This window comes from Catharus ustulatus, chromosome 4, assembly GCF_009819885.2.
Source record: "Catharus ustulatus isolate bCatUst1 chromosome 4, bCatUst1.pri.v2, whole genome shotgun sequence".
Taxonomy (NCBI): Eukaryota; Metazoa; Chordata; class Aves; order Passeriformes; family Turdidae; genus Catharus; species Catharus ustulatus.
The window spans coordinates 9,362,451-9,390,383 of record NC_046224.1 but is presented as its reverse complement, the minus strand read 5'-3'; the positions used below and the strand labels follow the sequence as shown (position 1 = coordinate 9,390,383).

Here is a 27,933-nt window from a genome sequence, read left to right as displayed (position 1 = left end):
AACACTAGAAAGCCCGTGCTTTAACTGTGTAACCTACATCTTTAGAGCTCTGGATGAGTGACAAGAACTAAATACCAGAGTCTTTATGCTAAGAAGAGATGTATTAGGGGAGGAAGTAGAGCGTGGAGGCACTGAAGACAAAAGATGTTTCTGATTTGGGGTGTTACAGACTTTTGGCATATAGAGCCATGCTACAGGCCTGCCTTTTGTGAAGATTCACAGGTGGAGCACAAGTCCCTGGAGATGCTGAAGCAGTTTAGAGCAGTTGATCCTAGAAGTCAGACACCAAAACCTGTTCCTCTCTATTAATGTGATTTTCTCAGGCCTTTTTGAATGCTGAGAGATGTGTGTTTACATCTTGGTGGAATATTCTTCCTCTTTGCCACCTGGAAATAAAGGGTACAAGAAGGTGTCCTGAAGGTTGAGGGAATATGCTGCAGCCAAACTCCTGACACGGCCCTTTGCAGGAGGCAAATACCTGGCTGAATGTGAGGAATAGCTGGGGATTAACATGGTAAACATATTACAGTGTAGGCAAAATGGGACAGCCCTCAGCAGTATGACTGGCAAAAGCTGAACAGCACTGGCCTGAAAAGCATATCTTCAGCCTCTGTCTGCTGAAAGCTAAATTCCCAATATTTCTCTGTCAACTCCAGGCAGTGGTCTGCCTCCAGAACCATTTGCCCACAGAAATATTACTTTTTTTCTTCCTAAAAAGTGAACAAATATGCCCTTTGTGTCAAAAATCATCTATTTTGAAAACAGGAAGAAAAACTCCAAATTTTGTACTGCCAGGTTCAATTTGCAGTGTGTGGAAGGGGTTGTGTAGCTGTAAAGAAAACCTCCTCCCTGATGTCACATCAAAAACTGGACAGGACTTTACCACAGTCTCAACTCTCAGTCAGGGATGTTCATTCATTTGGAAATGATCATAACCCCACGCCAGTTCCCAAGGAGTCATCCAGTAGAGAACTCTCCTGCAGCAATTTCCTAACCTTTCTGATCTCCTGTAATTTAATTTCTTTGTTAAATCCTTTAGATTTGGCTAAGGAACTGAGGTAATTTTGTCAAATTACAAGAAACGTTTTATTGGTATAATGAACTTCTACAGCTACTGCAAAGCAACTTGGCACAAAATCCATTAAAGTAGGATTAATGAGGGATGGCAGAAAGGAGGAAAGGGCTGGATGAATGACTAGTTTTAGCTCAAGTGTCAGTGCAGCACAGCCACACAAAATGCAATAAGGCATCTGTAAGAGGAAGCAAAACCCCTCAGCACAACCTGAGGTATTCAGTGTGATAGCATCAGTTATGACAACCTCTTTCAGTAGTCATGTGAGCACAGGGTGTTTCCAACTTAATCTAGCTTCAATCAACATAATGTATTAACAGGGTTTTACACAACTGAAATAATGTACTCATTTATTGTTGATGTGAAACTTAGTTCTGTTCATTAAAACAGAAAAATAAAAAAGTATTTGATAACACAGGTGAGGTGAAAACTGTGAAGTTGCTTCAGATAGAAGAGTTTTGCAACAGTACCTGGACTGTCAGAAAGTTTTTCTTCTCAAACATTGTTTCATTGGTTTACACTTTAATTCTGTACAAGCAAACACTTTTTTTTAAATTTTTGCTATTTTCATTTATATTATTATTCACTGACAGCACTTCAAAAATATTTGATGTAATTTCTGTGACTTTTCAGAATGAAAATTTCATTGTATCAGACAAAAAAAATTTGTGTTTGTTAAAAGCAAAGTGAGGGAGGACTGCAGCGTGATTGCTTGTGATACGTAAATCACATGGAGAAGAATTGGCAGAAAGTTTAACAGAAGCATTTAAAAAGTAATAAAAGAAAGAAATGCAGTAAAAAATATCAGCCCTGTAATAAGTGGGAAACTGGATATTTTTCAAAGAATGCTTTCTACCAACAGGTCTGGCATAAAATATTAAAGCTGACAGTATGTCAAACATGGAACAGAACTGAGTATTGATTATGACAACCCATTTACAGAATCTTGTGAAAAAGCTGATGACTCACAAGTCCATGTAAAATACCACATAGAAAGGTTTTGTACCTTCCTGTCCCGTGGAGCATTTTTCTGCCCTTCCTGGAAGCTGCTTTAGAGAAACAGGAGAACAGGACACAGAGACTGAAGGAGTGGGTAACTGAAGAGAGCTGTGCCCCATGACTACCACATTTTGCAGTGTGACAAATGTTGTTACAGAGCTCAGGAAACATGAATAATCTTACTGACATCAGCGGAACACTTCTGACTTACAAGGATATTGAATTTTGCCCAAATAGCTGTAAAAGAATCAATAAACACCAATCCTCAGATATGTGGCAATACTCACGGATATAATGTATTATCACTGAATGCTTGCAGCTATTTCATAAAACCTGTGCAGTGAGTGGGAAAATATGTAATCCAGTCTTCAAAGTAACTTTTCTTCTGCTTTTTCTGAATGATCATCTGCAAAAAAGCTGTCTCTGAAAGGTTATCTTCATTCTGCTTATACCAAATTCTCTAACAAAATCTTCCTGCAAATCTTGCTGTACTTATCTGAACAGAAATCTTTCAAGCCTACCAAAAGGGAATTAAATTTATAAATATATAAAGATATGTTAAAAATACTCTTTTCCATAATCCAGGAACCTAACAAAAACACAGGCCAGTTTATCACTTTAAAAGGTAAATCAGACAGGGAACTATTTTATCTTCACTTATTCAGTGTGTTTGTGGCAGCTCTAAGTGCTCTGGAACATCAAATTCTGCTGGATGGTGTACAATAAATGGTAGTCCCAAAGATTTACTGTTTAACCTTTGCCTTTGAAAGAGGCAATTTTCCCTGGTAATACCATAAGGCAGCTCAGCTTACTAATAGAAAAATTCAGCCTATAGAAACCAGTGATATAGTGATATAGAGGAAAAAGAGCTAAAAAAGGTTTATCAGTCTCAGTTTTGGGAGGTCACTTTCAACAGTATTTTGGACACCACTGCTACATTTGAGACTGATACTGAGATTCTTAAAAGAAATGTTATCACATTTCAGTAACACTATGTTATCAGTACACCAGCACATCATGTGTGGCATTCACTGCTTCTGACTATCAACTATTAGCTGGTGAACACCTTCATACTTTGACCTCTTAGATGTTACTATACACTTTATACACTTTACCATATCTTCTTTTTTTTTTTTTTTTTTTTTTTTACCATATGGTACATAAAAGCACTTAGCTACATGTTTAAAAATCAAATTTAACAGCCACCTTTTAGAATGGATGAATTTATACAAGCCCATGGAATCCAATGCAGTAGCAAGGGATGGGATATTTCTGACACCACTTTGATAACTAAGAGCTGGACTTTGAAGCCTGAAATAAGTAGTATAGGACATTCTAAAGATCAAGGGGAAAAACAAGCATTGCTTTGGTAATGCAGCAAAATGGGAAGTTCAGGATCTATTTCACTGTCAAAATTTAAAGGCATCAAATGAGTAACCATTTGTCAAATATTTTGTGTATATGTGATCAGCCCATCCTATCTGTTAACTAAAATTGTGCGAACTCTTCCTTATTTTCTGTTATTTAGTCCAACATGTTGCCTTTACAAGTGAAAAATAAGCATCCATTTGTCTCTCCCATTTGTCCTTTTCTCTTCCTGTTCCCCCTTCCTTACACCACAGTCATGAATGAGGCTCTGTGGCCTGAATGATGCCGCTGGTGACATCAGTTTCACCCTTTTGTTTCGCAGTGTCGCCTGACGGAGCCTGGGAAGGACCATGGTGAAGTGGCTCAAGTGGGACTGGAACAGTTTCCATCCTGGAAACATGGGTTTGCAGAATTAAATGGAGAAAAAATCCAAATGTTTTTGCATCAAATAAACCCCTGTATATAATGAAATGTAATCTGAAATTACATGTCACATTAAATACTGAGATTTCTAATTAGGTGTTTCCTCTGCTCCTCTTCAAAGGTTACAGAAATATTGAGATGTCCACAGTTGCAGCACAAAAAGGTCTCCAAGATGTAACATTTGATATATCACAATATTTCAGAAATAATGAAACTTCAGCAAGGAATTAGCAAACGTGAATTTAGCCACAACAGATGTTCTATGTACATTTCTTGATTTTACACAGTCTCTGTGTCATCACAAAGCCCTGTGTTAGGCTCAGTCCTGCTCTGGTAAAGTCCACAGCCACAACTCTGCTAAATACAGGAGTTGAAACAATATCCTTGATAATATAGTTTTATATTAGCTTTGCTATTATTTGCTAGTGTAACTTTTGAATTGTGTTCTTGAACTACCTGAATGTGCTATCAATGTTTTGAATACATTGACATTTCCACTTTGTTGTAAAAATAGGCTTTTAATACTACACAGTATTTAGCAATCTAGTACCAGCCATAAGTTTGATATCAGCCGTGACATTATTTAATTTTCAGAATCACAGAGGTTAAAGCTCACTGAACTATAAACAGTTGGAAACATGGAGTGTAATCCCAAGGCACAGCTCTGCACAAGTTGTAATTTAAATCATATTGCATGCTAAGCTGAAAAGGCAGTGCAGGTCCCAGAGGGCATGAATAAATCTGCAGTCACTGATTTGCCACACACATTTGTGTTGGGATTCTGTAACTGTGCAAATGTGATGTCTTCCTTTAGAGCAGAGGACCTGTCATCTACTGAGATTTGTAATTAAATAACCCAAAGAACAAAAGCAATTACTCAGCCCTACAAATATTCAGGCTGAAATGTGCGCGATTTCATGAACAAAGAGAAGGGGAAGTTCCGGAGACAGAGAGAAAGGGAGGCTTTGAGTCTGCGATAATTCATCTGTGTCTAGTGCTCGAGGAGCCTTTAATGCATGGAACAGGTATTCACATACCTGGTTTACTTTGAACTAATAATTCCGTCATCACAGACTCCACTGTGAAGTGGATGTTGCTCCAGCTAAGGAGCCAATTATGCTTCCAGCTGGCTCCGTGCCACCTCAGGTGCCGGCTTTGAGCAATCAGTTGTGTTAATTGCAAGCAACACTAAATGCCTTTTGGGACAAGCAATTCACGGCTCAGGAATGTTAGTGTGAAGGGGGTAGGTTCAGCCCCATTACCGAGAACAAATCACAGGGTTTGCATAGGTCGCAGGCTAAGAGTTGGAATTTTATGGAATGGGGGAAAGAGGTGGGAACAGACTAAGGGGCTGTATCCTCACATCATTAACTCTGCTGGGCATCTCAGTTAATTGATGGGGTGGGGGCTATGTGGTGGACTGTGTGGAGCCCTTCATATTTTCAGCTTGGCAGCTCTGGCCTGCCATTCCCTTGGGTCTGCCAGGCATTCTGTTCCAGGCCCACAGGGCTAAGACATTGGTCCAAGAGAAGATACCTCAGCTGCCCATGAACATGGCCTCCTTCACAATAGTTGGTATTTTCTTTCTTTCTGTTTTTCATAGTGATAAAACAATAGGTTTAAATATGCACAGGGATTGTCTGATATAAAGAAAATATTACAAAGGTGATAGCAATACTGAATGTCAAAAATGGATGATGAAGGGCAAACATATAAAAAAATAGCCATTGAAGGAATGAAGAGTAATAATGAAATGAGATGCACACAATAATGAGTAGAAATCAGATCTTGCCTGCATAGGGGTCATTGCCATGTATTATCAGCTACAGATGTGGCGTGTTGTATTTTTCAGTATCAATCTTTTGACTCACTACCTTGATAACAAGCTTTAGCTAGTCATTTATTCATAAATATAAATTTCTAATATATTTGTCCATGAGCCCCCACACCAGCACTATTTCAAAGAACCCTGCCCAAATGTTGGAGGTGATGAATGGGAAGCTTGGATTGAATCATTAGAGATAAAGGGAGTTAGTGTGTGGTGGGGAGTAGGAGGAACTGGTACAAACCTCAGTCTGCAGGTGCTTAGAAACAGCGTGCAGGCTCAGGAAGTCTCTCTAATACCCTTTAGAGGCTCAGTCCCTGGTGTCCCACATGGATGTACAAAGGAAACTTCTCAAAACAAAGCCATCTTATTTCTCCCGTTAACACAGACTAAAACATTGCCAAACACTTTTGCGTCTGAAGCTGTGAATTTCATTAAATTCAATGCAACTCGCTCAGCACTCTCTATTTTTGTGTGGCTGAAACCTTTAATTCTCTCCACACCGCCCCACGGCCAGCGTGCTCCAGTCACATCACACTTAACCTTTGCCTTGGCTTCTCAAAAAAGAATTTGTTTCACTCTATTCATGGCTTCAACAGTTTGGCAAACCACACTCGAGCGCCGCGCTGGGCCTTTATATTGAACACACTAATCTGATTGTTTTTCCACTCTACAAACTTTGGGTCAACAATCAAGCTGCTGCCAGAAACTAATTAATTTGCAAACAGGCCCCATTTTCACAGGGGGAGAGCTTTTGAAACCTATGTCAGCAGAGCTGGTCACACCATGGTGACATGCATTGTCATGGCATCCACTTTTCTGGGTAATTCTCCTCACTAATTTTTCACCACACACATGAACTCAAATTACCCAGTCAACAGTAAATCTCTATTGAATGCCCACCAAACTCTGAACGTGGTGGCCTGAGAAGAGGAAATTGGTATTGACAGGGTCAACACTCATTAAATTGATGGCTAGAGCAGAAGGAAAAAACCACAAAACAACACAAGAATGCAAAAAGAAAATTCGGATGTATGTCATATCCCAATAAAGGGGGCTGTAACAGACCCACTCCTCCTTTGTTTAAATCAATTAGTATTCTGCTGTGTGACTCCTACAAACAGATTTCTGCTTAACTTTTCTGAAAAACTGGTTAGTGACTTTTGTGAACAAGAAAGGAGGCACAGTTTGGTAGTTAAAAGTCACTGGTTTTCAAGCATCAGAGCTGTGATGGGCTCTCACAGAGATCATGGGAAACCTACTTGAATTTGCAAGGTCTGTAACATAGAGGCTTTGTCTTTGGAATCCCACCACCTAATCTGAACTTTCCTTTTGCTTAAGCTGATTTGGATCTCTCCAAAAATGTTAATTACAAAGAAACTGGTGATGTGTAATTTAAAGTGAGTTCTATACCAAAAGCAAAGCAAAATGCAAACTTAGAATCTGAACACTACTCCTTTTCTGGACAAATGACTCTTTTCTTCCTACTGAGATTTATCTCCAGGCAAAAGGGAGAGTCTTCATATGAACTGAAGCATGTGGGTAACAGATAGATAGATAAATACATAGATATAAATATTTTTTTAATCATACATTAACTGAAAGTAGCACAGAAAGCTTTCTAATAGAGGTTGTTGCCACTGTTTGAATAATATACTAAGTTTGTCACCTTAAGTGGGCAGACCATCACTTTACAAAGCTATCCACTGCCAGTTCTGTAAGTTATCCATTGAAACAAATCCAAAGAAAAAAATAATCCACCTTAGGGTAAAAAAACAATCAAACAAACAAAAAGACCCAACCAATCAAATAAAAAACCCCGTTTTTTAGAGGAGATAGAATATCACTGGGACTATGGATAATTGGAAAATTGCACGTGTTTGCTATCAGTGTGAGAAGGACACAGAGCTCTACTCCTCCAACTGAATGTGCTCCCTGAGTGTGCTCACGCTGAGGGATTTTTACACAGCTCTTGCTGCTGAAAGAAGCAGATGAGATTTGGATTTATTTTTATAAAGGATGACTATAGAAAGTAACTCACCTGCATCATCAAATTTGAATCTGAACACCTAAATGAGATCACCAGCTTTTCCCAGTGCAGAGTAACATTGATTTATCCACATCCAGCATCTACCCAGAGCTTGTTCTGGTTCTTTCATCACCAGAGAAGGTGATGGGAATGGCTGCACTCTCAGATCTCACCCCAACATGAGACCCATCGGTTTTCAGGATTTACTGGGTTGTTAACCTGTTACATGTTGATATTTTGACCTTTCAATTCACAATTGAAACAAAAACCTTAAAATTTAGCAATTTTAAAGCACATCATGAATAGGCTAATTCAGTGCACAAGACTGAGTGCAGATCTCAAACTGGCCGTCAATGGTAAGTCTCTTTTTAGAAAAACTATGCTGAAGTGATCTGGTTGGGACTGAGGCAATATCCCATACTGCTTGTTTTGAGAACTATGAACTTCTTCCCTAAAATTTATGCAGCAGAGAAAGTTGTCTGGTCTCCAGTGGAAACAGTGAACAAAGAACTCTTAACTCTACTATTGTTTTTGATCTTATATGCACTAGAAAGAGAGTCATAGAATGAATAAATTGCAGCAAAGCATGGTTTCTAATCTACACTCCCAACTATTACATCTTTTTGGTGTGGATAGCAAGGCTGATCCAGTTAAAACCCAGAAATGAGCCTATGGTTAACCATGTAATATACACATATCCTAAGTCAGGTTCCTGGACTTCTTTGTATCCTAACTTCCCGAAGTATACTGTGGCTATAGCTCAGACCAATACGTTTACTGATGCAAGTCTTCCTGCTCCAGGTCATATTCTCTACAGTGTCAGGAAGCCTTCAAATTGTGCAGTCAGACCAGGAGAATGTTCTCTGCTGCTTCATTTTTCCTACCTGCTTTTTCCATTCCAACCTTGAAATTTGTCCTTTTGCTACTTTTGCTATCCTTTCAACCTAAATAGAACAAAATATTTAATGAATAAAATGACCTAGGGAGCATGGGAGAGATAGAGAATGAGAAGATCTTTTTCCTAGAATGATTTTAAATAATTTAATTTAGGCCACTTGATAGGAAGATTTTATTCATTCTGGTTGTCTCCACCTACCATCTTCACAACCTTTCTCACATCCAGAGAAACTGTTAAGCACATTCTCTAATTGCTACTTGGTCTCTGATTTTTGAATCAAATGCTTCTCTTACTTTGAATAAAGATACAGGTTCAACTGAATCAACTGGTTCAAATACTGGCTCAATCTTCTGGTCCAGTATTTAGCAGAGCCTTTGGCTTCCTGATCTGCAACATTTCAGATTAGTGACAGGATAAATGTCAAGTAATAACAATAAGAAAGAGCCATTTATTTTCTGATTTCAGAAATTCTATGTTTCTTCCAAGAAAAAAAAAGAATGGGTTGTAACAAAAAATGTATATAGAAAAAGCTTGTTAGATTGCAATGAGAAAAACAACTTAACATTCATACTCAATCTTTCAAATATGGATCTGCAGATTTAAGGGGAGAAAAAACCTTGTAAATTGAGTTTGTGTGCCATTCTGTTCACAGTATTATGCCACCGTCACCATAGTTTCTGAGCACTTCCTAGCATTGTGTTAGGTGACATTAGCATTTGTCACACATGGAATTTATCACTGTGAAATTATTTATTACTATTCTTAGCAATGAAGATAGTGGGAATGGGGGGTGGGAGGATTTATTGAGTGAGAAATGAGACTTGCATATATGGACATGTTTTGTTCTGCAAGGGTCGGAGCTGCTCATGCTTCTGTAAGCTGTGGTGGGAAAGTGGAAACTCAGTCCACACTACAGCCTGCATGATAGGACATATCAGCTGTTCAAATATAGAAATGCCTATTTTAAATGCAAGACATCCTTTCACAGGAAAATTAACACCAAAAGAACAACCAAAAAAATGACATACACAAAAAATTCCCTCACTGTTTTCACTCAAAAGGTTGTTTAAATATGTCCTTGTAAATTCATGGTAATGCAGACCTGGAAGAGACTTCTTAGTCTACTCACTTAGTCTCTTAGGATATCAGGCAAGTGTGCTATATAATAACAAATAAAATGTGACCTGAGTTCCTCTCAAAACCAGCTAGGTTGCCTCACTGACTACTTCTATTGGACAGCTTTTTCTAATTTCATTCCTATCATAGTTTAAGACTTCTAATTTGAAGACTAAATAAATTCATATGCAGTTCACAGTTGGTTTTTTTTGTTTTGGTTGGGTTTTTTTTGTTTGTTTGTTTGTTTTTTTAAATGTCCTGTATTTAAATATCTCCTCTCTTGATGGAGTTTTAGTGTATTTGTAGCATCCATCACTTCCTTCCTCCAATAAGATCTTAGGTGTGTTTTATGAAAACCCCCCAGGTACCAGGATGGTTGCGTTCTGTGTCCTCCTTCCACATCTGGTACCTGTATTTTACTGCATGCTGTATATCTAGATTGAGAATGTGTAGGAGGTAAACTGGAAAATGGGAAACTAGGACGGCATTTATGGACAAGAGAGTGGCACAGCAGAGGGGGCCATCAGTGGCTATGTATAGGTAGGAAAAGGATTTGTTGTGGTTGACCGAAGACTAAGTAGAGGTTCAAGGATTAGAATAGTTGCACACCCAAGTCTCAGCAAGAGTAATTAATTTCTAACATTTTGACACCTTTAATGCATTTTTTTAGGGAGGTAAAAATCCTGTAGAATACCTCTAATATTTTCTTTCTCTTGCCATACATTAGTCTACTGTGCAATACATATATACTCAAAATCACGTGTGTGTAATGCCAATGCTGGGACATTCAACAAAGTGTCATGAGTGGAAACAACGCAAAGGGATGTCTACAGTTCTGTTTGAATGCCAGGAAAGTATCAAGTCTGTGTTTCCTGCCTAGGACCCTGTTAAATTTAAGAGGGCATTTTCTTTTTTATTGAACAGTCGCTCAGCTTCTATAACTCTCAGCTGTTTATGTAACCGTAAAGTAAAGATTACCAAGGACAATAACCTCAGGGGACTAAGCACAGTTACTGCTCCACTTTAAAAATTAAGCCATGGAAAGTATGCTAAAATAATATCATAGAATGGTTTTAAACCATAAAAAGCAAGGAAATTCCAAGTCAAGTCTGGAAATCCAGACTGACAATCTCTCTTAACCCCAGGTCTAGTAAAGAGAGTGAGTGAGGCCAGTATTACTGGGGTGTAAACCAGATTCATAATACTATCCTAATGCAGCTTTTGTGATTTCATTTCCTTTCAGATTTTGCTCAGCCCAATCCTGCTTTGCTTTTAAAATAAACGTTTATGGTTATTCATTTTACAAAATGTTAACAATTTAAGGCCAGATCCCCTGTGTCCAAGTCAGAGATGATGAGAGCAGCTTTAAACTCTCTCCTTCCACTCCTCTAATCTTCAGCTTGAAAACTGCCTTGGGTGCATTGCTTTTGCATTGCTCAGCATTTGCTCTGGTAGACTGCACTGCCAATTCTGCCTTCTTGCCTCCAGCCATGCCCTCAGCTCTTGCACGAAGGCAGTGGGATGGTGCCCAGCAAACACTGCCTGCTGTGCAGCAGGGAACTCCCTGGCACCAGGAGAAGCTGCTCCCACCTGCTCTGGCCTCTACTCTTCTTATTTTTTTAACTTCTGCAGCGGGTCATGGAAGCAGGACACAATCCATGCTTCTTGGAAATAACTTCATGCCTGTGAACTATGAGAGGCAATGTCACATTTAAAGGGAATCATGTACTTGCTGATAGGCAAGACTTTGTAAAATATATGTGTAACATCAAGGACGTTGCTCCCTATAGTAAAGATGTACAGATGATTTTTTCAACTTCAGAATTTTTCTTCTGAGAGTTCAAAACAATTCTTGACCCTCACTGGGTCTGAGTAATATTGCCAAAGCTTCATTTGTGCAGAGTAAACTTAGTGCATGTACAAGAGGAGCCAGTAATGTCTGATGTGTGCATGAACATGGCTTATAACCAAGCATGTGATTCAGTCTGGGGCACTGAACTGCAGCTTTTCATGTCCATGACTTCCCTGTGCATCAGCTTATTTTACTGTGTTTTTGCAAATGCTTCCTTGTCACATCTGGCCAACTCTGTATCAATAATTAAATATACACTGCTACAGTGACTGATGTATAGTTCCCTAGCTTCTAGATGAATGCCCTGAATACATGGCTATAGAATCAGTCTCCCTTGTTTTATTTGGCTTGGTGACTGTTTAATTATTTACACAAAATGAAAGCTTTAGAAGCTTGTGAGTGTTTCATATCTCTAAGAGACTTAAGAAGTCTTTAAGAGCTGCTGGTCAGCACCTTCCCTTGGGCTGGGCACAGTTCTCTTCCCCAAAACATACAATTTCTGTAACAAGGGTTGAGCATCTCCAGAATGTGACTGTGCAATCTCTGTAGCAACTCTGTGTTCCTGCTTAAATCCAAAAACTTAATCTCTCTGTGTAGTGTTGTTCTGCTTTTATGCCAGTTCAGGGCAAAACGATTTCTGGGAAAAGTTTGCAAGCCCTTCTCGTGCAACTGTCTTCTCTTCTCCATTTTTGGTACCAAACAGCTGTGCTTTCTGCACTCTGTCAGTTCTGACCTTAGCCTTAGTATGGAAAAAGCAGCTTAGCTCCTGCTCTGACTGAAGTAAACACCAGCAAGGTCTTGGAACTGGATGCCTCACCACCTAACAAACTCTACAGGGATGAGAATTTGTCTGTAAGTTCTATCAGAACTGCTGTCCTGAAGCTTTCAGTATATGCCCCTTAGAATACTGGTTTTTCACATGAGGCTAAGTACACTGTAAAAAGCAACTAGGAAAGCAAACCCACCACTACATAGAAATACATGTCTTTACTAAAAAACTTACAAGGGTCTGTAAACTTAAAGTTCAAAAATAGTTTGTATAGATCTTTAAGAAAGCAGTGAATACCTCATTCTGCAGTGAGAGCTTGCTTCATTAAAAGTATATCCACTCTAAAGACATGCAAACACAGAGCTGCTTTCATAATTATATTTTAAAAAGTAACATGACAAAAACAAAAATCAAAGGACTGGCATGCCTGCAGAGTTTCAAACTCAAGCTATTATCATTTTTGGATTTCCATGTTAGATGCTGAAATTAGGAGAGCTGTGTGGAAAGGCTGCCAGGATCTTATCACTGGGAAATTAACAGTAAAGCCTCAGAGCCTCTAATAGGAACATTGCAGTGCAGATTTTAGGCCAATCTTTCCATAATAGGAAGGTAAATGTATTAAGTTGCAGCAGAGAGGAAGATTTCAAAAATGTACTTAAGGATCATTCTCTATTAAATTATGGACAGTTATGAGAGTAATTTCTAAAGGTTTCAATTTGATTCTTATCTTGTTTTAAATTAAGTTTGAAGCTTTCCATATAGGAATATAGTGCAAGAACTTTACTTGAAATCATCTTCACCCTCTGATACAAATAGTGCTGTCTTTCTACTTTTATACTCATTTTGTAAAATACTTAAATTCAAGAAAGCCTGAGGTCCATCAGCTCCCCACCTTGAGCAGAAAGCAGTCGGGGTTTCTGCACCATGTCAGATGTAACCTTAGTGCTAATTTGGGAAAAGCAGTTCTCACATTTAGTGCTGAAAGACTGATAACCGAATCCACAGCGGAATGACACATTTTCAGCAGCGGAGTACAGGGCCTGTGGACAATGGTTGCCTTTTTCCACTGCATAAATCCTCCTGACTCGGCTGTCATTGTGCAGATCTACTGCACAAAAGCAGATTTTGCTTGCATGGTTGGGCTTTAAAATGTCATCATGACTACCATAACAAAAGTTGATGTTGGTCATCTTTAACACATTATTACTCTACCAGGTGTCAAGATAGATGGGTATGTCTATAACCCTTGTACTTTACTGTTTCCTGAAGTCCAGACATCGTTTGTTGTCAAAATAACACCACCACCCAATGAATACAATTTTTATGTTACTGGGTAAACATAGATTGTAGAACTGAAACATCATAAACCTGAATCGGTTCTCCAGGCAGATAGTAGTCCACATGAATTGCAGCAAAACTAAATTTAACAGGATGTACATCAGATTCATAAACATTTCATATTAAAATACAGCTCCATACTTGTCATAGTGTGTACACTTACATGATACATGTATCCAGTGTATGTTATATATAGAGTTAATCCAACTTGCAATAGCATTTGTGGTTTTAATTAGGAGTCAGGGGCTGATGTTGTTGTGGATTTTATGTACAGCTGATGTGATATCCAGTTTGATACCAGAAGGTCTTGCCTAGCTAATAACAAACTGGGTTTTAAAACATACTCTGCTCTTAAACATTAAAATTTGTGTGAACAGTTTGCACTAAATTGCAAAACCACATAAGACAGCCTGAACCTCAGCAGAGACATAAATAATATGGCTGCTAGCAGCAAAAAATGTCTAAAAATAAAATAATTTGTGAATTCAAAAACAGGAGTACAGGTGCAAGGAGTATGTACAGCAAAAGTAGAGCTAGTTCACTCCTAAAAAATTAAAATTTAAATTAACTCAGCAACTACAGTTAGTATTACTTAATTCAAACGTCACCTTTTTCAGACAATGAATTCTCATTTCCAAAATGCTCATATCCTTGTAGAGCTAAAGCCAAATGTAATTACATTTGAGCTATTGGAAATTTGACTTCAGTAGAACTTGGATAGATTACTCAGATGCATTCTAAAGTATTTTGGGACACTAAGCCAAAATCAGATTTTCTCTGAAACTATCTTCCCCTCCTCAGACATGCAAATAAACAACCACAGGCTTGATTACTAATACCCATACAATAATGTAAGCTATTGTGCCTTGCTAAACTATTGGATATTTTGAAACCAAGTAACTTGGAATCCCCAGGACCCTTTTCTCTTTTTCCAAACTCTTGACAACTTTGGCTTGCTCATGAAGTTCTGCTGGGTGTGGCCAGTATCCCCTTCAACCCAAAAATTAAACCTCGTACAAGGCACAGTCCTGCCCAAGGCTCTGGAGCTACTTTGTCTTCATGTGTGGTTGGTGCCTCAAGCCTTGAGCTTCCGTCCAACTTGCATGACTCTGCTGCTCATAGTGTCTGTGAGTGTTTTAAATTTAATGACACTCTACAAATCTCAGTGTAATTAAACCAAAAAATGCTTATTTATAAATCAATTCTGATTAGTTTAACTGGTTTAAGACAGAATTCTGCTCCTAATAAAAGAGGAGTGTATATGTCACAGATGTTGTTGGAATAGAGCTGTGTGCTAGTCCTTAATGGCTGGGTGAGTGTAACCAGAGAAATGTACATTTTACATACCATTTAGCCACCGGGAGTCGTGCTGCTCTGTTCTGATGGGATGGTGATGCCCCAAAGTTCGGAAAATGGCAAAGTCCCTGCCCATGAAGTCGGCTGCTGTGCCAGAGTACAGCTCTCCATCTGTGGGAGGACATAATTGTAAGCAACATTCCTCAATTTTCCAGTCATGGTAAGCCAGAGAAAGCTGTCATATGTTCATATTTCGCTAATAGGGATAATGAGTAAATTACAAAACAACAAGCCATATGCAATGTATTGTCATTGAAAATAGAGATTAGACCCAATTTCTCACTGCAGAGCTTAATTGTAACCTCTCACAAATGAGCTGGATCTGCTGACTGTTGGTGTGCTTTGCAAAAATATGTTTGAATTCTTAGGCTGGAACATGGAAGCCAGTGCATCTACCCTGGCAGGCAGGAGAATGCAGCCTCAGAAAACCTACCTACCTGTGAAATTGCCCTGTTTAGAAAAGGAGTTTGGTCTGGAGACCTCCAGAAGTTCCTTCCAAACCACTGGGTTTATGTGACTCTGGGAACTGAAGAGTCCAGCTCAGTGACTTTTGGTTCAGAAAGTTCTTAGGTCCCTTCAATTTTTCGTATAGAAATTATGTGGTTTTTACTTTGGTTGGCTTTTTTTTCTTTTTTTTTTTTGGATTTTTGCTTTGGAATTGCTGTTGTTGGATTTTTTTGTTGTTGCCGTTTGGTTTTGGTTTGTTGTTTTACTCTCTTTTTTGTTTTTCTGAGCAGATCCTCAGAAAACAGTATATATTACAGGAAAGCCAGAACATGCCTTTCTCCTTTGGCCACCTTTGTAACTGTTGTATTGGAAAAAGGCAACAGCTAAGGGAGAGAATAAACGAGATCATTCCCTACTACCTTGACCTCCATGCATTTCACAGCGAAAATCTGAACTAAAAATTGACCTGTGATACTTCAGCCCATAAATGGCACACACACAGCCTAGCTGGAGATGAAACTCATCCCAGTGTCTCCCTTCTCAGCCAGCTAGAAGTGCCACAGAGGAGACAGAGAGAGGGAGAGAGACTCTAAATTCCAGGGAACAGGTCAAGTTAAATACCTGCCAGCTGCTAGGGTGTAATAATAACAAGGACATTGTAATGAGATCCACAGAAAAGAACCAGGGATCAAAGTACAACACATATCTTTCTGACATTAATTTAGAGCTTGTCCATGAAATCACTCTGAATAAAAAATGCTAAAAATGCATTTTTAAGACTGTGTTTTACATCTGTACGGGAAATGAGATAACCTACCCTGTACTGTTAAAATGGAATTAAAAAGCATTATTCCTTCCAACTACTACTTTCAAGCTACCCATATTACACAGGTCCTTTGTAAAAAAGACAAGTTTGAGGATTAAATAACTCTTTCTTTAGCTAAGGAAATACATTTTTCATGGCCATGATGAATTCTACCACATCCTCATTTTAAAACAGCCTTTTAGGAAACAATTTTGTCATTTTCATGGCAATTTTAGGTATTTCCATGGCAGAACAACCAGATCCGAGCATGTCTATCGGATATCACTGGCATCTCTTCCCCTGAACACTGACACCAAGAAATCACCAACTGAACCTACAGTGACTCTGTACCATATGGTAGCCATGAAAGTCAGGAAGGGTGAAAACATGATAGTGGAAAGGCGTGGAATTGAGTGAATTCACAGCCGAGATTAGAAGCAAATAGACCAGTCATGCCCAGCAGGAGGTGTAATCAGAAGGGAAACAGAAGAGCATATCATTAATTAACGATTTACCATTCTTCTATGTCATTTTCAACTTTTTTTGAAAGGGAGACAATCACTTAATTATAGTTATTATTATGTACAGAGTATGCAGCTGAGTTTAGAAGATCATAAAACCTTTTTGCCTGTGAAAAGTGCTTTGATGCTATGCTTAACCTTTCTTTAACCTTATCTTCATTTTCTTGTCTTTCAATCCCTAGTGAGTTCTGATAAATCAATAGAAATCAAAGGGGAATGGAAAAACCAACAAGGCCTATTTTTCTTCTTAGTTATCAACAGATCTAAAGGTCAATCAGTCACAAAAAAAATCTATATTTAATACTATATTGCTAAAATTAAACCAAATATAGTTTGAAAACTAATTAAAATTATATATTTGAAATATTTAGAATTGTAAGGTTTTTTGACACCTCTGTTTCTAACTTGACATATAAACACCACTGGAAATGAACATATTTTCCAGGCTCTTGTAGCTGACACTTTTTCTTCAGTGATGACAGGAAAAAAGTTTTGGCAATAACTGGCTTCAGCATGTTTCAAATGAGCAAGAGTAGAAAAGTGCCTGACCTTTCTATCATCCCTACTACAGCCCCTCCAAGTTTCAGAATACCTAGACCAGTGCCTGCAGTTTGAACTGATCTGCTGCAGTCATGCAAAAAGGGGATTTTGACTTCTTCCAGACAGAAAACCAAGGAATGCCATTTATTTTTGTAAGGCTTTAGATAATTTTTGCAAAATTCAGGGTGAGCCTCAAGTCATGTCCCAGATGTGCACATCCTGTGAGTTAGTACTATACAAAAGCTATATGAGGATTTCGCCTCCTGTCTAGATAGAAGTGCATTCATCTTTATTTCCCTGTGCATACCCCTTCTTTTGGACTGAAATTTACTCATTGCTAGTCTGGAAAATGATTCTTTAATGTCATGGATAGTCTTCACTGTGTTATTTCTATTGTCAGCAGTTTTTAAAAGAAGGTTTATAAACTTAAAGAAGAAAGTGGAAATTAAGAGTTTGAAAACTGACAAACATTTATTGATAAAGAATAAAGGAGGAAAAAAAACCCAAGAAAAAAAAGAGTCACTTTGTATTTCCAGCCCAGCAGCACAAAGAAACTACTGTCCAGAGCTAAAGGATGGCCTTCAGCAGTTTGCAAAGGTAAAAGTATGTTTTGGACCAAAAACACCTATTGTAAAGGACTTGCATACTGACACACAAATGTAAACAGAAATACATATATTGACTTTACTAAAATAAAGGGCTCATTTTGGAGGGGAGGAACCTTTTTTTGGCTGCACTGTACATAAACTGCACAGAACTCTGAATAACTCCCCAAAGTCATGAGATACAAAGATGTTGAAAACTAAGCTATATGCATCTATTTGATAAATTATTTCCATTAAGCTTTTAAATAAGATTGCATTCTGAAAGAAAATAATTTGTGGAGAGTAAAGAAGAGTAAATTCTCCCCTTGAAATAGTCAGGAAGTTGAGCAAATGAGAATATAGGCAAAACCAAGCCTTGGATGTCACAATTGCTCTTGGTGATAAAAGGGTTCACAAATGAAATCTGTCCTTAGTTAAAAGGTTTATTCACTAAACTTAAAATTTTCAGACATAGGGGTGGTTTGACTTCACTTCTTTTGAAGTCAATAACTAAAACTTCCCAGAAAGTACAGAAACTTTAAAATTTTGAACTTCATGTGTACTTATTAGCTAATTTCTGAGAAATAAAGTACTAAAGTTCTTAACTGGTGAAAAACCATGTCTTTCAGATCATATTAATACATATTTGGGAGCATTAAGGCACCTAAACTGATTCTTAAAAATGAAAAATTCAATAGTTGTTAAATTCTAAAATGAATCGTGAATTATAAAAGGAAAAAAAAAAAAAATCAGTGAGACACAGGAGCATAAATAGCTTTGAGAATTCTGGAAAACTGAAGCTTTTGAAAATCCCAAATGGCCATTTCCTTAAATAAACTGATATTGGGACTACACTGCCTCCTTCCTTCTCTGAAGGGTTTTGTTGTGTTTTTTCTAAAACTATCCCAGTACAATTCCTTTAGTCTAACACATTCAGTGATATTTTCTCCTGTGATTATATGACTTGGAAACCATGCTGCTTCTCATTTTCCTCCTGCACTGGAATACTCATGAGTGGAGCCCAGGGATTTCTTAGTCTCTACATTTCATGCATTAGCCCACTCAAATGGAGACTGTTTAGTTAGCAGCACATAGATGGGAATGGCTGCACAGTCTAGCATTACTAGGAACCAGTTATATCATGTTCCCAGCTGGCATTTACTTTAGAGTAGGGTAGCAATAACCAACTTTAATGAACAACTGTTAAAAAAATAATGAAAAATGTTTGCAGGTGGATGGAACAAGGAACGTGTACTGGAAAAATATTGGAACAATTTAATAATGATGAACTGTTTATTTTCGTCTTGCTTTAGTGTGGGGGTGTTTTTCAAATACTATTGATTATTTAGGAGAGAGAGAAAACTGAAGATACTCTTTATACTGGTGAGAGTTTGTTTCAGCTGAAATATAGAATAGGTCTCCTGGGTACTAATAGTTATTAAAGACCTGAAGTTACTTTTTGCAAATTAACCTTCATGCTTTACCCAAATTTCTGCATTTCACTTACCTAAAATTCACTTCTAGTTATGGTGTCAAAAATACATCTGTTTAGTGTTTATGACGAAGAAGAGAGATAATGTTTCCCTCCTGTATGTAACCATCTAACTTACACTTCTCACCCTTTTTTTTACTTTCCTGATAGTTACTTTGAATTAATAATTATAACATTGCGTTTTAATGAATGCTGGAGAATTCTTTTGCACAGCTGCCCTCTTAAATCTTAGATAAACCATGGTCACAGATGAGGACAAATGTTCTGTCACATGGAGGGCCAGGAGTAGCTGAGTTACAGCTCAGGCCAGGAGAAGAGAAGCAGGAGTGTATCCATGCCCTTGGTGTGACACCTTTGTGGCTCGGAGTCTCCTCTGGCCCTGATGCCCACACTCACTGCTTCACTCCCGTGCTCCCTGCTCTGGAGAGCAGTTGGACCAAACCTCTGCATGCAGTCATTGTTTGTCCAGTTCATTCCCTGTTTCTCAACTGTTTTGAGGTGGGGGTAGGAATTTATTTTGCCTTGGGCCATCATTTTGCCATAAAAACAAGGAGTTTTTGGCAAAGAAATACACACCCTGCAGGAAAGGGTCGAAGTAAATACAATAACCAGAAATGCAGCGTGGCTGTGAGGCAACTATAAGGAGGCAGAGAAAGAAGGCTGTTCATGTTCAGGATGCAGGAATGCTAATTTTAGCTTCACCCTGAGTTTTGTGTAAGTGACTGAAGTAGAAATTAGCCACTGGCTTTGAATGCTCAATTTGTACCATTTTCTATTGAGTTATTACACCCAGTGGCTTTAACTGAGCCCTGATTCAAAACAAATGATCATGTTCAGTCTATTCTTTATTAGAAGCAAATACACATGGAGTGAAAATTATAGTGACAGGAAGTGGGCTCAAGAAAGCAAAGATGTTTTAAAGACATGAAATCTAAGCCAAGGGAAGTAAGATAATCATATTTGTGATGGACTGAGAGAAAAAAAAAGAGGAATGTGAAAAGCTAGACGCTGTTGACTTTGTGTAGTTGCATACCAGGTATACCATGCAATACTGGCTTGTCATCATTCTCTTCTTTATAGTATATTAAAGTAAATAGTACAGCTATTCGCTTGAGACTAGCTCTGCCACAAATTCAAGTTGCTCCAGGCACTAATTTATACACTGGCCTTTTACACACACTCTTTTTTCCTTTCTGTTTGTACAGGGTACAAGTTGGAGCAAGATGTGGATGTCTTTCCTGTTTTTCCTGTTAAAGAGTGTGTGTCCCCAGGTTAGCTCATCACCTGGGATCATTATGGGCTTCTAAGATCAGGAAATGAGGCACACTTAGGACTAAATTTTTGTTGCTGACTATTTTGAATAGCTTAATTTTTAAATGCAATGTAAATAGAACAAGGGCAGATGGTAGGCAAAGCCTTAGGCTAACAATATGGACAAAGGCCTGAAGAAACCAATGTACCTTGTTCTGTGTCATTTCCTGAAGACTTCTGAAATAAGAGAATCGCCAGTTTTCTGAAACTATTGCTGGATTCGAACTTAAAGATAAGGTGGCTACACCTAGGCAGAGGTGTAGGGAAAGAAGAATCTGTTTCCTCGTAATTTAGTCTCACAAAACACCTTTTTGCCTTTTTTGTGACGGTGAAGTAATAACAATGAACATATTTAATTCAATTAGATAAGTTAAATCAATTAGATAAATTCAATCAATTGCATTAGTTCAATTAGATTGACACAGTCCAATTGCTCCATATTTACATATTCCATGAAATGAAGTATTACCAATTCAGATACACTGGCCAGGAATTTAATTTTATTTACTGTCAGACAGATCTCTTCAGCTGAAACACCATCTTAGGGCCTACACCTGTGGCTGTTCATTCATCTCCAGCTCCATGCAAGGCAAAGTTGGGTGGCAGACATTCCTTGGCAGAAAAACTGGTGTAAGGAGTTATTTATTTCTGCTCTCAGCTGTGCTTGTGTGACCACCAGTGTGGCCAGTCTGCAAACTGGGTGATTAAAATGCCTCTACCAAGATGTGAGGAGGAAAAACACTCAGCAAGTCCTACAGGGGAATAAAGCAGCTCTTGTGACACCTGAATCTTGGTTTACACCTCAGGACACTTGGGTCAACTGTACTAAAAGAAAACCAGAATTACTTTAACCTGGAAATAAATTGCATAGAACAAACGCCTATCATAGGTGCTGCAAGGAGAAAAAAGAGCAGAAAACTATTAAATCATTTACAGTGAATGCACATCTCATTGAACTTGTTATGTGGCACCTACCTACTAAAAGTGAAGCTGTCAGCAGTTTGGGATCATAAGGGCTTTTCCCCCGCCCATTTTCAAAATGTGACTCTTCCATTCTAAAAATGTTGTCCTGTGAAATTAAAAAAAAAATATTTAAAAAAATATAAAAAGAAGGAAAAAGCAACATTATTTGATGAAAGAACACTAAGAAGTAATTTGAACTAAAAAGAGTGCAGTGTATGTGAGTCATAGTGGGGTTTGTGGCTTTAAGGAAGTCAAATTGCACTGGGGGAGGATCTGGTAAGAGTACCCATCTCCTAATCAGTATGTGCTGAATGCTGGTCAAAGGCAAAAATACATATAAACAGCTTGTGTCTCTTCTGTTCCACTTCACATATAATTTATTTTCATATTAATTGTCATGGATTTATTGAATTAATTTTTCTTTCACTGAGAATACATGTGAGTAATAGTAACTGAAGAAGCAGGAATTTGAAACTTTTATCTGAAAAAAGATAAAATCTAATTTTTTACTGACTATTATTTTCAGAAATGTGCCTCCACTGTAGATTAGTACATAGCATGATGCTAAATTCTGCTTTTCCTAGTCTGAGTATTAGTGACTTACTATTTTATATACATCCTCAAATCATTATTATTATTATTATTATTATTATTATTATTATTATTACTATTCAGTACTTTGTGATGAAACTTTTAAAATATATAGGCTGAGGGTAAATCATAGGGGAATATAAACTAAGATTAAAAAAGGCCTCAGTCAACACTAAGTCAAATGAAGGTAAATAAATCCAAAGCAATGGGCTTTTCAGTACATTTAATTACTTTAATTTTTACTGGGGGACCAAGTCTGCCAATCAATTTGAATAGTATGTTTGTCTTACATTTTGCACTGAGGATAAAACTAGAAGAAAAGATGCTTTTTGCATAGAAGTCTTCAACATTCACAGAAGACTTGTGAAGACCTCAGCAAAACCTGTGATTTCCATTTCCCACCTGCACTGTGGTTAATTTGTACTGACACCTAATTAAGTCAAGGAGCCCCAAAGAGGAGAGATCGACCTCCACCTTGGAAGCAGCATCCTCCTTGGCACCCTGCCTTCTCTATATTGCTCAACTAAACTGAATCCAGGCATAGGCTAGGCTGGTGACCAAACATATTTCTAAATGATCTTATTTTAAACCCACTGAGTCCATGATTCTGTAAGTCACAGGCTACAGATTTTATTGCAGGCTTGTTCAATTACATCACACAAGAACATATCTCTGTGCATTTATTACACATTTTCCAAAGAACATGAGATGGATTTCACCTTTCCTGCCATTCACTAAAGAAAAAGATGAAGGGAAAATGAACTGTTGGGACAGTCATCCATGGCTTATTGCACTGTAAGATAAAAAGTTTGGACACAGCTTAGCGAAGTTTGATCCCAGAATTCAAGCTCAATCTCCTAAGGCATGTTCTTGTACATGTAGCCTGCCTGATTATGTTTATACAGTCATCCTGTATCTGTAGAATCTGACACAGTATTACATTTCTCTTTTTCCTGTTGTCTTTCTTTCTGGTTCTTAATAATCTAGACACATTCCTTGCTTCTCTCCAGTTTTCTAACTTTCCTCTTTCTAACCAGAGATTAATAAATAATCCAACAGAAAAATATTTCTGGAATTCTACTGTAGGGTCCATATCTAGATCTTGCACAATAAATAAAAGTAGTAAATTGAAGAGAATGCTAAATCCCAACTGCAATAATAGAATGTAGCACTAATGCTACAAGCTATTATTGAAAAATGTTATCAATCTACATTTTCTTGGCATTTCTTCTTAGTGGATTATAATTGCTCAACCTGCACACCAATGGATATCTGATAAGGCTACAGAGTCAGTGGCATGACAGTTACAGCAGAATATATTCCCAAAATAATCCCACAAGTCATTATAAGACAAATAGAAAACAGATGTGGAAAGTGATTTGGTGTAGGAAGGACCTGATTTTTGACTGCATTCTTCTGGTTTATGTCACTGTAACTCTACTGATATTGGTGTGTAGAAGGCAAGAACAAGTGGAGACCTGGGACAATGTAAGTCAGAGATGATCTACCCTTCTCTTTGTGTTTCTGTTATAAAACATCTGAAATAAGAGGCCTGAAAAGGAAATCCCACAGTGTTTTCACATTTCAGTTAAAAAGCAATGAAAAGACACGTACTGTAAGTTTCCGAATTTATGGGTGAATAATAATGACAATAAATACATCACTGTTAAATGTATCATGGTTGGTCTGAGGCCCCAGGCAGTTCTGATAAACATGCTGTAGGAAGTCTAACCTGTCACAAACAGGGCAACTTGCCCAAACAGCTTTTTGGGTGCTGAAATCAAACTACCTCCATCTACAAACCAACAGAACACACAGGCAACAGAGGAATAAACTCTCTTCTACACACCACCCACCATTTTAAAAGCCTAGGAAGCAATATGACTTGTGACAGGTATTTGATAACACTAGGCACTTGTCTGCAGCATTTCCACTCAGTCTGCCTGGAGACAGCAAAGAACAAGGCTCTGCTCAGATTTAGGGGGTCTTTGGATTATGTGAGCATGGCCCTCTTTTGCACAGAATTACAGACAAGAGCTGTCAGATGGAAAGAATGCACATTGTTTTCAGAAAAATTCTGATCAGTTAATAATTTTGCTGCTTCTTGGGTTTTGCAGTTAATTGAATGCAAAGAATGGAACTGTAGTGAGTCAGCAAATGCCTGAGCCATAGACAGCAAAACCCATTCTGCTTTAAACAAACGCTCAATGTTGCAAAGTTTTATGAGGGCTATTACAGAATCAAGGACAGGAATTCATGACAAAGCAAGATTGCCAGGTGGAAGAAAAGTTTATAGAAATGCAAAAAGAAGAAAGAAAAAAATCAAAGAAAGGCCTTTGTAACTCAACAATTAGTCCAATTTATTGTCTAAACCCCTTCATCAGTTGCACTGCAGCCCAAAAGGACATTACAATGTACTTCAGACCTTTTTTACAGATCCTTGTAGCTAAAAACCTTGCTGAAGCATGTTTTATGGGTTATTAAACACTAAGTTTATATCTCAGTGATGCTTCTTTATAATCCATAGTAAAACCACTGAAAATTGTTTAGGTCTTGAAATTCCACAAACCCATAAAGACAACAATTGACTGCTGGCTCATAGTATGACATGAATTGTTTCACCTAGTAAATGCCTTGCATGGTAGGAGATAATGCTTCTGGCTCCTTAAAACATATGTTTTCCTGTAGCAGATAGTGTGATAGATGGCAAGACTTAGCCAAAAAGAACTACAGTTCAGTCCTGGAAATGCAGGAAAAAATGGTTGTGATTCCTGATGATCTGCCACTTCCAGGCTCCAGAGACTTGCCTTCAAACAGCTGAAACACGACTGAAACAATGTGCCATAGCACGACACTGAGTGGTGACAAGACATTGCTATCTGACTAGACATTGCTTATCTTGCTATTGAATAGCTTCAGTCAGCCAGGGAGACAATAAAACATAATGCTATATATACACAAACATAGCAACTCTATACCTATTTATACATATATATATATGTATGTACCATATATATATATGTACCCAGTATGATAACTTCTTAAACAATTTTTTTTGTATGTCTGCCTGTACCTAGCCCATCCAGTACTGCCTCAACATAAGATAAGGGAGATGAAAATTTAAATTAGCTGTTGTTGGTAAATATACACTGTATTTCCCAGTTTAGTGCCACTGCCTTGCAGGTGAACATGTGGCCAGTGAGGAAGCACTAACCTAAGCCTGGACAGTGCTCACTGCTGAATTTCAGGGGGATTTTTTTCCTGCAACTTTTCAGGCAATTCTCACAGAAATCATGCCAGAACTGCAGAGTCTAATGCAATGAAACCACTGCTTGTCAATAATTAATAAATGCAGGGCAAGCAAATGATCTGAAGAGACTTTGCTGATGGACAGTGTACAGCTACTATGGAGTTACTACTGGTTTAAATTATGGAATGACAGCAGTGAAGCTCCCCAGCCATTCTAGTGCAATGGAATGAACTCATATCCTTACTCTTGTAACCTCTAAACCATAAATAGAAAGGAGCACATCTCCAGGGTATATTTCAGGGACTTATTTCCACAAGAAGCTGCTGGACAAAGAATGGTCCAGAAACATGCAATGTACCAAGAGCCTTAGGAACTATCACAATCTTTGTTTAATAAAAGGCCATACCTGTGAGATTTTTTGATATTGACATTCCCCTTGCTATTCACACAGACTCTGTTAAGCTATGATGAAGTATTTTATAAAACAAATTGGTCAAGGGGAAAAAAAAAAGACAAACCCCAAAAGCAGCACTCCTGACCCAAAACCCCAGAAAAAATAGCTCCAAAAGACTTCCAGAGTGCCTGGAGTATAACAATGCATCCATTGTGCATTGGAGGACTTTAAAGCCAGTGGCAATATCTCTTAAATGGCATGGAAATATTTTGGTCACTGTATTATTCAATATTGGAAAGTACAGAAGGCAAAGCTCTACTTCCCACTCAAGGGAAAAACTTTCAGACTTGTTAAGGTTTGGATTTATTCCCTCTACATAGAGGCATTAGGTGGGGGCTGAATTTGCTGCCCTGGTCACAGAAGAAAGCTACAGGTTCCTGTGAATGAGGAGTCAGAGCAGCTCAGAACTGCAGTTCCCAAGGGCAAGACCTTGTCATTGACCACAGAGGAACCTTCACACGAATTTAGGTTTGAGCTAATCTTTCTACACTGCAGAAGCAGCTAACTGGAGATACCTGACTCTGCAAAACAGAAATCTGATGATTTGTGCTCTTTGGGGTTCCCCCCACCCCCACACCATTTTTTTTCTTTTTTTTTTTTTCTCCTGCCTTCCAATATATTAATATCAGTGAATTTTTGATTCGCCTCTTGCCCATACAACTTTCTGTGCACACATTTTATAATGTCACATCAAAGCTATTTCAGTGAGTGTTTTGAGTAAATTTCACTCTGTGAGAATTGATTTATTTATGAATTGTGTTACATTTCAAGAATCATTTTACGTGAAACAACTGTGCAGGATATGGCTATGTTGTTATTGTTATTATATTTCCTATTTCACACTTAATCTATTGAGTCATGAAAACTGTTAAATATGAGGACTTTGGTTTCAGGTTTGGGAATCATGCTGTTACAGAACTTTTAATGAGAAACTTTTATTAAATTTATCCCCATGGAATGCTTTATTTTAAAAAAAAGTCCAAGTGCAAATAAATATAATGTGAGAAATTATGCAAAAAATACAAATATTAAAACAAATGTAAATATTGAGGCAAGTGGAAACCATTAGGGAAATAGGTGAAAAGTGATTGAAGCAATAATGCAACTGCTTTAAATCATTAATTATTAGAAGAAAAAAAAGAAGAAAAAAGAAAAAAGGAGAAAAGAAAAAAGAAAATAAGTGCACACAGTGGGCTTCTGACTTTTAGTCTTCAGTCTTCTCACTTTCAGTGTTCCATGTGCTATAGGGTTTTACCTGCACACATCTGGAGGACACTGGGCTCTGCAACACCTTTATTACATTTTGTTTTTCCAACTTGAGGCTTAGCAGAACTGAGTTATGAAAATCAGTTTTAAAATCCTATGGGAAATCACTCTAAGTGACAGATCTTTAGTGAAATGGTGTTCCCAAAGAAAGGACTCCAGCTTCTGTAGGACCTGGAACTGAAACTTTCTGGAATGGCTGTGCTGTACTGTGCCAAAGGGCACGGAGAGGAACTTTATTGAGGAGTATTTCCCTGCAAAACTGATCATGAGCTATGAAGATCTGCCCACCTCCCCATGCCTCCCTCAGGCAGTTTGCTCAGCTTCCTGATCACCCCAAGACCTCTCAACCAGTCTCTGCATTAATCTGTGTCCTCTTCTTCAGACTCAAGAGATATTCCTTTCCATATACTTGTAGATATTCACTGACATTTTGGTGCCTGAAAAAAATCTTACTTTGGATATCAAGATAAAAGAGCTGTTGCAATGCTAACCAGCTCCATGCTTCATTTCTGTAGATTAAGGAAAGAAAAACAGGGCTCTTGGTTTCTGTTTCTTCTTTTATCCCTCTACATCACATCTACTGGAAAGTTTTCCTAGCTTGTGGTCTTCAGAAGATGCTTTAAAATGCAGTAGACAACTCTGGAAAGCACAAGTTTTGAAAACC

The 27,933-nt window shown here is 38.0% G+C and overlaps 1 protein-coding gene across 2 annotated transcripts in view; it reads right to left on the bottom strand.

The window, feature by feature from the left end:
* The window catches only part of SEMA3A (semaphorin 3A), a 243,371-nt gene that overhangs the window by 46,757 nt on the left and 168,681 nt on the right, over nucleotides 1–27,933 (bottom strand). For both annotated transcript variants that reach the window (XM_033058546.2, XM_033058547.2), the window contains 2 exons: nucleotides 21,721–21,814; nucleotides 15,037–15,156 (listed from right to left, as the gene is read on the bottom strand). In XM_033058546.2, the coding sequence (XP_032914437.1) occupies nucleotides 15,037–15,156; nucleotides 21,721–21,814 (214 nt within the window). The remainder of the gene's footprint in view (nucleotides 1–15,036; nucleotides 15,157–21,720; nucleotides 21,815–27,933) is intronic.